Raw genomic sequence first — 11,765 nt, 5'->3', positions numbered from 1 at the left:
TGCCCCCCCCCGCCCCCCCCCCAGTTCAGATTTGTTATTTAGATGGACTGTGCCTCCGACCCTCTGACATTGACGTGGCAGCACCAAATGACGCAGGAATCCAGAGGAGTTTTCAAAACAAGACATTTTCTCTGGCATCTGTCACTAAAAGCGAATCACCCAGCTACTGCAGGGGTGGAGGGGTGGGGGTGTGGGCACGTGGGCTCTCCCTGCCTGCTGCCCTCTCTAGGAGGCAAGTGCGACCTCCCCCCGCCCCCGTGGGGACCCTACCTTACACGGGTGAGGGTCCACTCCGTAGGTCTCCAGTGTCTGCGCTTTTCTTAAGAAGTTCAGCTCTGATGTTGCTGGTGTTTGACCACTGGAATAAAGAAAAAGATGGTTTCAGGGTTTCCTGTTTCCATCGCTGCCCCCGAGGCAAATTATTATCAAGTGCTCAGGATGAGTCTCATACCACAATTTTTCCAAAGTGCACTCCCTGCTCTGTCCTCGGACCAACTTTAGAGATTTCAGTCCAGGGTCAAAACCCCACACGTCTTCGGGGAGAGGCAGGCTCCATAATGAATGACATGGGCTGAGTGGAACACAGTAGGGAGTGATGGGGACTGTGGCAAACTGGGGAGTGCAACCCCAGCTAAGGAGGGGAGCTGCTTCTCTGCTCCAAGACTGCAGTCATGTAGGAATGCAGGGCCCAGCTTGGCTAGATGTGATTTTTAATGAGAAGTCAGAGATACTGATTTTTTGTGTGGAATTTCATGATTTTAAACACTAAAACAGCAGACAAAACACATCTGCAGGCTGGCTGCAGGCCATGGGTTTCTCATCTGGGATCTGATCTAGACTGAAATGCACACAAGGGGCCTGGATATCTTGCTGTGCTGCCTCACCCGCTTCCTTTACCAAGAGGGCACATGGGAATGGAGGGTGACGAGACGCAGCAGGAGACAGTGCTGAGCTCCCCAGACTCCACTACAGCTCTGCTGTCCACGGGGTGACGACTATGAAAAGGAAACAAGCAGCAAAAGGAAGAAACCAGCCCTGGCACAAGCCATATGAAGAAGGGGCCTCGAGCACAGGGGTCCTCAAACTTTTTAAACAGGGGGCCAGTTCACTGTCCCTCAGACCGTTGGAGGGCCGGACTATAGTTTAAAAAAAAACCTATGAACAAATTCCTATGCACACTGCACATATCTTATTTTGAAGTAAAAAAACAAAACGGGAACAAATACAACATTTGTATTTGCATGTGGCCCGCGGGCCGTAGTTTGAGGACCCCCTGCTTAGCATCTTCATTCCCCCTCATCTGAGTTCAACACAGGCCGGTGGCATATTCCGTCGTCAGGCTCTCTCAGGGCCCTGAGCCCTGGCAAAGCAGACGCACTTCTACAGACGTGGGGGCGGCTTCGGTGTGAGGAGGGCTGGGCAATGTGTGAAGGGCAGAGAGACCAGCCACCCACGGCGGGAGGAGGCCAGGGTGTCCCTCTGGAGAGGCGACAATCAATCGGCACCGTAAGTGCCAGCCTCTGTGCTGCCTGCTGTAAAATATACCAAGACCTTTAGCGCCGTCTGGGCCCTTGAGGAACTCATGTTAGAGCTGGAGAAAGGAAACACAGACCCATTTTACAGTGTGAAGCAGGAGCTGAGCCTGTGTAAGAAGTATGTTTACTGCAGACTTCTACATCCACCCATGTGCTGAGGCACGGAAAGGTGTCTGGGAAATACTCATGCAGCAAGCCAAGGGCTGGGCTGCGTAGCTCCAATCATCGCTGGAGTTGGCCCAAACCGCTCGGGTCCACAGAGCAGCATCGTTTCCTGGGAGTCTCCCACCTCCTACAGGTTTCCGAAGGGCTGTTCCCACTACTCTGACACCCAAAACCCTCGTGACAGCCTCGAAGGGAGTCCCAGCACACCCTGCTATCTCCTTTGAACGCACCCTGAGCCCTCACACAGGCCCGTGTGCATTCCGACCTTTGCCACAAGGGGCCGCTATTTCCCTAAAAGTGATGGGAGGAGCCCGGTGGAGCCAGGCCTGCCCAGGGAGAGGGGTGGGAAGCTGCTGGGATCCCACCTTTGACAGGTGTCTCCATTCCGCTGGGAGGGTGGGGAACCAGTCCTGCCCCGCACGGTGGGCAGGCGGCCTGTTTATAAAGGCGAAGGAGGCTGTGGGGACATGTATGTCAGTAACATCTTTGCTTGAAGGTGAAGATTTGTTCTTTGTGTTTTGGGGTCCAGGGGATCAGGGTAGGGACTAGTTTAGATTTAATATTATCATTAGATACCTTTTACCCCCACTTGGGCGTTTTTCTTCCCCAGGAAGGCAGTTACACATATATTTTTAAGATTTAAAAAAAGTATAATGTATTGATATAATGGCGAGTTTTATTTTACAACAATCCATTGTATATCATGGTTTTCTTCACGGTTTATCTGTTTGGAGAGCCCGTGCTCCAGCGTGCCACATGAAGTGGAGCCCAAACACCGTGTGTGTGTGTGTGTGTGTGTGTGTTTAATCAATCTTTGTAGGAAATCCTATTTCATATGGGTGAAAGGATGCATTAATGCTATTTGATGAAATTAGAAATATCCTGGGTTAATTAAGAACCTGAGGAGCACACGCTCTTGCTTCCAGCTGCTTCTCTCCTCCTTCCCTCTGCGAAGGTGGAAGAGGCAGCGCTGAAGATGTGGTTTCTGACCGAGGGCTCTCAGGGCACCCACGGCATTGCCTGGTGCCGCCCCACCCACTGACCCGGAGCCCCTGTAACACGGTCTCCGACTGAGGCCAGAGGCTCGCTCGTTTTTCACATTCCCACGCAACTCCTCCTCTAATCTTTTTTTTCCCCTTCTGCTATTTCCCTTACGTTTTTTTTTTTTCCTTTTTGCTAGTTCATGCTTTTGACCTCTGTCTCTTCATTTTTCTTGGAGAAGCAAATACCTCTGCGCCAATCTCCCTGTTTTCCTTACTATGCAGCGTCTTTCTCTTGCCTTTGAGTCTCAGCCTACACCACTCTTCGTGGAGGTGAGCCCACAGGGCGTGGGGCCGTGCTGTCAGTGGGTCACCGGAAATGGCACATCCAGAGGCAGGAAGGTCAGAGTCCTGGGCTGGAACGGAGTGTCACTCACCTGAGTTCTGTCCTGTGAATCTCAGCAATTTTCCTTTCCAGCTTCTCTGAATGTTTAGGGAAAAACTGGAATTTGGAGCTGTAGCCTTCAGGGTGTTTTCCTGGGTCATAATCTCCAATCTCCGCTTGCAAAAGGAAAGCAGAGGAAGACAACTGTGAGCATTGGCAAGGCAACAGAAGACAAACACACAGAGCAAAGTCAGCGCACGCACCAGACTTACACGGAACAGTGGACCTTGAGCGTGGCTGTGGGGCGGGCGGAGGGCATGCACCTCAAGAGCATGTCCACGTTTGTTCTCCCAGGTGTGCAGACTGGGCTGATGCCAAGTCTAAGCAGAGAGATGGTAGAGCTGACCCCGTGTTCAGGAGGGCACCACAAGTAAATTTGCAATGAAAGAGCAGAGGTCTACACCATGGCCCTCCTCCATTCGGTTAGGAGACGAGGGCTTGGGAGCAGTGCTCTTGGTGTCAACACAGGACACTGTGAGCTTGATCAGGAAGACAGAACCTCTTGGGCCCGAGTCAGGTCAGAAATCCCGCTTTGAGGATTTTAGTAGGGACACAGCAAATGGATGAATGAGCCCTGACCCAGACTCAGAACTCAACTTTCCGTCCGAATGAAATGAAATCAAGTGAATAAATTTGAATAAATATTCACTGAGAGCTGAGCAGGTGCCAGGTCCCCTGGAGAGGACTGCGGAGCAGGGAATACTGGCTGTAAGGAGAAAGTGCCCTTGAGATCTGCAGCACCAGTGCCCAGGCTGGCTTCTCAGCTCCCTGCAGGCGTGGGGCTTCGTCCGGGAGTCCATCCTCAAGCTGCTAAGCCAGCCGTGGGCAAACTACGGCCCAGTGTGTTCCGAGGTGAGATCCCAGCTCTTCCCACGGGAAGTGCTCCACAGGCACGCGGTGGAGATGTGAGGAGGAAGGATGTGAAGAAGTTCTAGCTGCTATGGTTGCCCTTACTCCTTCCCTCATGAGAACCACAACCAGTGCTGAGAGAAGTATGGAAGGATGAGTAGCTATCAAGGGGAAATGAGCCCTCCTCTCACAGTTGAATATTATCCTTCCAAATACGTGGGGATTTCTATTTTTGAGCAAGAGACTAAAGGCTTCTCTGGGCCTAACGTCCAGAGGGACCTCGAGCCGTGGAGTCATTTATTATGACTTTGTTTAGAAAGCTCCAAATGGGAAACATCAATGTTGGACACCATTTCCTTAAAGGAAAGAAACGGAAACATTCAATATGGTTGCCAGGGTAAACTGAAGGAAAGACTCGAGTTTAAAACTGCACGTAGATGGAACCGGGTTTGCCTTTAAAATGAAAAGGGCCTCTTTGGGGACCTTAGGGTTGGGAAGACCTTCCTGCTTAGGCGATTGTTAAAAATAGGAGTCTCAGCATGCCAAGTTGTAATGGGCTGACTGTTACATTCTTCACGCAGCTCGGCTATTTCTCTTGCCAGAAGAATTTTAGTTTCTATTGGCAAGGATTTTCCAGGTTCTCTTCATAAAGTAGCCTCCCAGAGTTCACAGATTTCCAATTAAGCGTTCAGATTCTTTGATGGAAACTTCACGACCTTAGTGCTATGGTCCACAACGGTCCAGTGACAGTGTCAGGCGTAAGGACTAAAATAAGTCTAGGAAGTGGCACTTAGAAGTCCCTTGCATTTCATGAGAGGAGAGGGATTATATGTGAAGAGTGCTTACCTTTCCCACTGTTTTTGCAAAAACAAAACAAAACAAAAAAACGGAAGAAAAAAAAAAGCCAGTCTGGGCACCAGCTGAGTACAACTTTCCCACTGTTTTTGCAAAAACAAAACAAAACAAAACAAAAAACAGAAGAAAAAATAAGCCAATCTGGGCACCAGCTGAGTACAGACTCAACTCTACCTTATTAGCATGTTAGGAAATGTGTTTGTTACGTGGAAACATTTTCAACTTTGAGCACTCTGAACAGAAAGGGCTCTGAAATAGGCGCCAGAACTCCAAGGTGCTTCACTTCTTTGAGATTCACATGAAAGGAAACGTGGATTCAGATGACTCTCCAGTCTCGGTAACCTTATCACCCAAGGGTGCAGGGAAAACACCCCCAACACCGTGCGAATGACTCGCAGGGCTGGCACAAAGACCTCGGGCCCAGTGTCGGGCTCAGTGGTCAGAGCCTTCTCCGTCTAGGGAGTCGCGGCAAAGCCCTCGAATTCTCTGCTTCAAGTTAGATATGGCTGTGTGTACCCAAGAAGTAGTCATCTGTGGTAACGGAAATAATGTAATCTGCACTTAGCATGAAAAGCGAATTTGTCCTGTCAAAAGTCATTACCTTGAAGGATATAAGCCGCTAACAAGGCGGCATCGGACGTTTTGCAGAGGAGGCGGCCGTGGTAGAGATCCCTTTTGATCTGCAGGAAGACCAAATACCTGGAGAGAAAACACGGGCTGCATGATAAGAATTTCTTTGATTGCTTTAAAGACAGCAGCTCTGTCAGGACACTTTTACTACATTAAAAAAAAAAAATCTCAAAACATACCACAGAACAAATACAATTTCATTTCCCTGAAGACTCTTTCAAGTACTTTGCTCTGAACTGATTTGAGGTTCGATTCAAAACAACCTGTCAGTCTCTTTCTGTAGCTCAAAACAGAAATGGCACTCCCTGCTAAAAACACTGTCCGCCCAGTGCTGGGCCGTGGAGGAGCCAGCCCAGATCAACTCATTCCCAAAAGGAAACCTATGTCGGAGGAGAGGGGCCGTCTGGGCCTCTCTCGGCCTCAGACTCTGGCTGATGTTCCTTCCTAAGAAGTGGTCAGGGGTGAGAGACGCGCCCAGCGAGCTCTGCCTTGGCCTGTCGGGAGAACCTGTGGGTCTGTGCAGCAGCCTCATCATTGACAGAGGTCAGCCTGATGTGTCAGAATTAAATGAGGTGTGAGAAGAGGCCGACTGAAGGAAGCGTGGAAACTAGTGGCTAATACTGCTTCACGTCCATGAAGCTCTCGCCTCAGGTGGGAGGATTTCAGAGCAACAGCTAACAGCAACTGCCGTGTACTGAGCGCGCACTGTCTGCCTGCCCAGGGGTGACGCACTTTACATGCAACATCTCACCTAACCCTCACCTGACACTTTGAGGTGGGTACTATTATTATCCCCCCACCCCACCCACTTCCCCCTTTTAAAAAAAAGACAGTGAGGCTCATGTGATTTTCACATGGACACACACTGGTAAGAGGCAGAGCCAGGATTCAAATGCCGGACTGTCAGACTCCCGAGGCTGGCTCTTCGTCACTATGTTGTACTCCTTGCACTCTCACGGCTTCCTAGTTTCACAAGCAGCTGGTGCACCCTGTCCCAGCGAAATGGAATTGCTGACTTCCATTTTGAAAATGTCTTTCCAAGGAGTGGGGTCTGCAATGTTCATAATTTCACTGGTACCCCAGGAAGAGCAAGAGCCAGGGGTAGCAAACTCTTATGGACATATGTTTAAACCCCCACAGTGGTTCCCTGGCCGGGGGTGGGGGGTGGCGGGCGTTTAAACATACTAGTATGTCCGTAAATTCTTTGCTACTCCTCGTCTCCAGAGGTAGAGCTTAACTCCCTCCCTCTGAGTGTGGGCAGGACTTAGTGACTTGCGCCTGACAAACAACAGAGCAGGAGTGGTAGATCTGACATCGAAGACGAGGTCACGGAGCCACGGCACCTTCCTCCCTTTCTCTCTTCCTCCTGGACCTCTCCTCTTGCCTGAGGATGCTTAACAGCCCTTTAGAGAGATCCCTGTGGCGAGGAGCTGAGGCCTTTGCCAACAGCTCGCCAGGGAGGCACACTTTCTGCCAACAGCCGTGTGAGTAACCGTCCTGCAAGTGAATCCTCCAGTCAGGCCTTCAGATGCCTGCAGTCCCCTGAGAGACCCTGCGCCAGAACCCGCCAGCGAAGCCGTTCCAGAGCCCCTGGCCCACAGAAACCGAGAGATGATACATGCTTGTTCGCTGAAGTTCTGTGGCACTTGCTAGACAGCCTTAGCTACTACAGCTTCCCTAGGGCAGTAATGGACAAGTAGTGAAATCCCCTTAAATTCTATCAGAAAAGAAACTGGGCGCTCCCTGGACAACTAGGAGTTCCCCCCGCTTCTGTTTTCAGGATGAAGAATGAAACAGGATTCTAGGCTCACCTGATCCTGTGAAAGTGCTCAAGAAGAAGAGGTCAGGATGAAGAATGAAACAGGATTCTAGGCTCACCTGTGAAAGTGCTCAAGAAGAAGACCACCACCGACAGTGCAATGCGGGTGGGGAGGGGTCCCCCAGGTGACTGAGAACCGTGGGCTTGGTGAGTCCAATAATTAACAAACAGAAATTAGGAGCAAGCAAACCTCTTCTCTCCTAAGGCCCCGCTATTCCAAGTGTGTCCCTAATAGCAGCAGCATCTGGGAGCTTGTTGGCAATGGAGACCATAGGCCCATCCTAGACCTACTGAATCATTTTAACAAGATTCCCAGGGGATTTGTGTACAGATTAAACATAAGCATCCTTCTAACCACACCAGGTTGGACTTTCCTCCTCAAAACAAAGGGAAGGTGAGTATTACAGTCTGGAAGTTAAGAGCTCCCCTCCTCACCTCAACCACCATCACCAGCCCAAACCCACTCTGCCCCAGTGTTTGCAGAGAAAAACTGAAGGAAAAAGAAACCACGCAGAATGAAAAACCAAGATGGATCTACCAAATCAAGCTCGTCTTCACTCTGCTTCCCACAGTGAAATGCCACACGGTGTGTGGGAGAGAGGGAGGGAAGGAAGAGGGGGAGGGGAAAGGGCTTCTGGCCTCTCACTGTTCCAGCTCCCACCTTCCCCAGGCATTGGCAGGAGGTGGAAGCAAACCTCTGGCCCCTTATTCACCAATCACTCCTCCCACACCCCTCTGTTTATCTCTGTCCAAAATTCAGGGACAGTACATACTGGATTGAAGGAGATATTTCAAAGGGACAGTTGGCTCCGGGCGGTGATTCTCAATGTGGTGGTTAGGAGAGCATCCCCCAGGGGAGCGTGTCAGAATCTCTGTGGGTGTGGGTGTGGGTGTGGGTGTGGGTGCTCCTGGATTTGAAGAAGCCCCTTTAGAGCCCTCTTTGCCCAAGGTGGACATGCTCCTGCTCACACTGAGCATGTTTTCATGAGGCATCTTTATTGATGGGTGCATGACAGGTGCTCAGGTGAGCTGAAAAGGAAACAAGGCTTTTGCACTGGGGGCCGGGGCTCCTTCAGACTTCTGGAGGCAGGACAGCTATAGGGAGGCCATGGGAACATTGCCAGGTACTGGTACAGCAACTGGAGGGGGAGTGGGAAGGAAAGGCAAGCCAACATCCTAAAGAAACAAACCACATACTTTAGAGGACAAGAAGAGATGAGCTCATGAAAGAACGAACTGGCAGCTTTAAGGTAAGAGAGTCCCTCTTCTACTACAGCACGTCCATCAAGCTCCATATTTTTTGCTCCTTCAAGGTGGTAACCAATGACTCAGTGTTGTTGGTCATGAAAATATATCCCATGATTCATAGCATCCTTAGACCTAGTCTCAAGAGACCCTGGCATGTTCCTTCCTGCCACACACGGGCCTAAGGAAGACCACCTTGTTGCCCGAGGCATTGCCACCAGGGCCAGTGTGTGGCCAGGCAAGGGATCAGTTAACAGGAAGCACCCATTTGGGTCAGTGCTGATGAGCAGACTGGCTGGGTCAGCAACCCCAGAGCCGGAGTTACAGCCCAGTTCTCTTGTTCTGTAGCTGAGGAAGCAGAAGTCCAGAGATGTAGAGTGACTTGTCTGAAGTGACACAGTGATCGGAATCAGCAAGGCCTCCGGACCCAGGACCTGGTGCTTCTGTCCCTGTAGTAATTCAGTTAGTTATCAGGTTGGAGAGGGGTGCCCTAAATGAAGCCTGAGAGAACTTGTCTTCAGAAAGACATCCTCATGGGAACCAAACAAGAAATTAGCTTTAGACCAGACTGAAGACAGGCCTGCTCCTTTAGGATACTTTTTTTGGGTAAAATTTTCCCATTTCCTTTAGGCCCCTGGAGGCTTTGCTTCACCTCCATTTGTAATGTTTGTGTTGTCCCATATTGACGGGGTGTGAATAAGTGAGAGCCTAAAAGACGACAAAGGAAAACCTGAGTTTTTCTGTAACGTGGACATCTCTTCCAGGTACTGTCTGCGGCATATGCTTTCTGATACAAGAGGGCGGGGACGAGTCAATCCACAGATATTTCCAGAATTAAAGGTCTGACCCTGGGAAAGCACTGGCGGCTCCTGAAGACTTTCTTCCAGGAGATCCTTTGGCCCCACCTTCCCTTCATTAGATTCTCTGCCTCTGGCTTCCTCTATTTTCCACCGCCCTTTTTCCTGGGTATAATCATGCTCAATATGTCTTCCTCCATCACACTAGACTCCAAGCTCCTTGAAGTCAGAGATGATATTTTATTTGTTTTTAATATTCTTCTAGAAAGCCCATAGATCCTTTGCCTAGTTCCCCTGCTCCCTCCCTCCCACTGGCCATCAGCCTGCTGGTTCTGAGCACTTACATGTGCCAGGCACTACTCAGGTGCCACGAGTTCAGCAGGGAACATTCCAGTGGGAGAACAGATGACAAAAATAACAAAACGAAATAATAATAATAATAATAATAATAATAATAAGCCCAGCTGGCATGGCTCAGTGGTTGAGCGTTGGCCTATGAACCAACAGGTCATAGTTTGATTCCCGGTCAGAGCATATGTCTGGGTTACGCCTGCAGGAGGCAAGCCAATCATTCTCTCTCATCATTGATGTTTCTGTCTCTCCCTCTCCCTTCCTCTCTGAAATCAATACAAATATATTTTAAAATAATAATAATGATTTACCGAGTGCATGCTGTGTGCTACACATTGTACTATTTAACACACACACTCTCATTTAATCCTCACAGCAAAGAGGTGACGACTGGTTTTATCTCCATCTCCCATAGTGCTGCTTGCCTTGTCACGCGCTAGTTAAAGGAAAACCTGGGATTTGAACCTGGCGTTTTTGAACCTTTTTTGATTCCTTAGCCAGGGTCAGCAAACTACAGCTTGCCACCAGAGTTTCCAATGAAACAAAATACGATTTTATTGGAACACAAACATGCTCATCCCTTTATATATCACCCACAGTGCTTTTACTCAACAATGGCAGAGACCAGATGGCCACAACGCCTAAAATACTAACTCTTGTGGCCTTTTACAGAAAAAAGTTTGCCAATCCATCTTAGCCTAAGCTGGGCTCAACGGATACTCATTGAAGGAAAGAATAACTTGAGCACTCCATTCATTCACGCATATATTTGCTCCCTCTGTTAGCACTGTTTTGAGCACCTGCTCAAACATGTGTCAGGCAGTTTGCTTCCTGGGAAGGCGGGGCCCCTTTTGTACTCAGTTTCCTCTATTACTTGATCTTCCCAAGGCATCCATACACCTGCAGTCCCTGCTAAAAGCTAAATTTGGTGCCTAATCCCCATTTTCTCTGCCTTGTCTCCAGCTCAGACAAGAAAATCTATTTATTACTTTAAAAAATGACAAAAGAGATTAATCAGGATTTGGCCACTAAATGTATCATCTGGGAAGAGTCCAAGAGATAAACTGAAGCGTAGTTCTTCACTCCCTACTTCATCTCCTCCTCTCAGCCTGGCTTTATGGGAATGGCTGAGACGGTGGTGAAATTTAGGAGCAATATTGCTAGGAAAAAACACACTGACAGCTAAATTAGTTTGGCAGGAAAGTGGTGTGGAGGGCTCTAAGCCAGGAATGAATTATGGGTATTGAGTAAGGCTGGGGCAGGTACCTGCTGTTTTAAGAGCAGCAGGGATGTGAATGAGGAGAAAGATGCTGCTAATTCTAAGGCCACCACTGAACGCCTTGGGGAGGGGGAGGCAGTTGGCCTGTGACTAACTCTGCTGACACGCTTGGAAACTGCATTCTAGGAAAGGAAGGCTGGTGAGATGGAGAGAGGGGAGAACAGCGGAGGATGGTCAGCACAAATGCATGCAGACGGGGAGGAGCTCACACACTTGTCAGTGTCCTTGAAGTCTGCTGACTTACTGAGAGGCCTGGCCACGGTCCCCTACTGCGCTGACCCGGACGTGGGCAATCACCTAAGATACCTTTCTCTCTGGGTTCTCAGGTTAGCCGCTTACGTGTTAGGGCTGTCGCTGGCAGGGAAAGGGGACAGAAGAGGTGAGGGGATTATCAGAAAAGAAGTGCCTTTCACAAAAAAAGGAGGAAAGTCAGAGCTAGCTGTACTTGTGCCCCATAAGCAGAGCCCTTGGGGTCCATGGACCATGTAACTAATCTGGCAGTAAACAGGTATCAAGCGTTTGCACAGTGTAAGCCTCTTGGGGGGTATTAAGAAGTGCAAGACCTTGTATAGTGGTTAATCCTTCCAGCAATTCTATGCGGTAGCTCTTGCTAGCCTCATTTTATACACGAGGAATCTGAAGGTCAAGGAGGTTCAATATCTTATATGGATGGAACTGGAGAGCATTATGCTAAGCGAAATAAGCCAGTCAGAGAAAGATAAATATCACATGATCTCACTCATTTATGGAATATAATGAAGAACATAAACTGATGAACAAAAACAGATCCAGAGACAGAGAAGCATCGATCAGAC

General features: G+C 49.3%; 1 protein-coding gene across 1 annotated transcript in view; it reads right to left on the bottom strand.

Annotated features, from left to right (window-relative positions):
- FRMD5 (FERM domain containing 5) overlaps positions 1-11,765 on the bottom strand; it is a 42,181-nt gene that overhangs the window by 22,221 nt on the left and 8,195 nt on the right. Inside the window, 3 exon segments of the mRNA XM_014548807.1 lie at positions 271-358; positions 3,118-3,241; positions 5,431-5,528. Of these exon segments, the coding sequence (XP_014404293.1) occupies positions 271-358; positions 3,118-3,241; positions 5,431-5,528 (310 nt within the window).

Source organism: Myotis brandtii, unplaced genomic scaffold, assembly GCF_000412655.1.
Source record: "Myotis brandtii unplaced genomic scaffold, ASM41265v1 scaffold521, whole genome shotgun sequence".
In the NCBI taxonomy this organism is placed as follows: Eukaryota; Metazoa; Chordata; class Mammalia; order Chiroptera; family Vespertilionidae; genus Myotis; species Myotis brandtii.
This window is presented reverse-complemented; position numbering and strand designations above follow the sequence as displayed.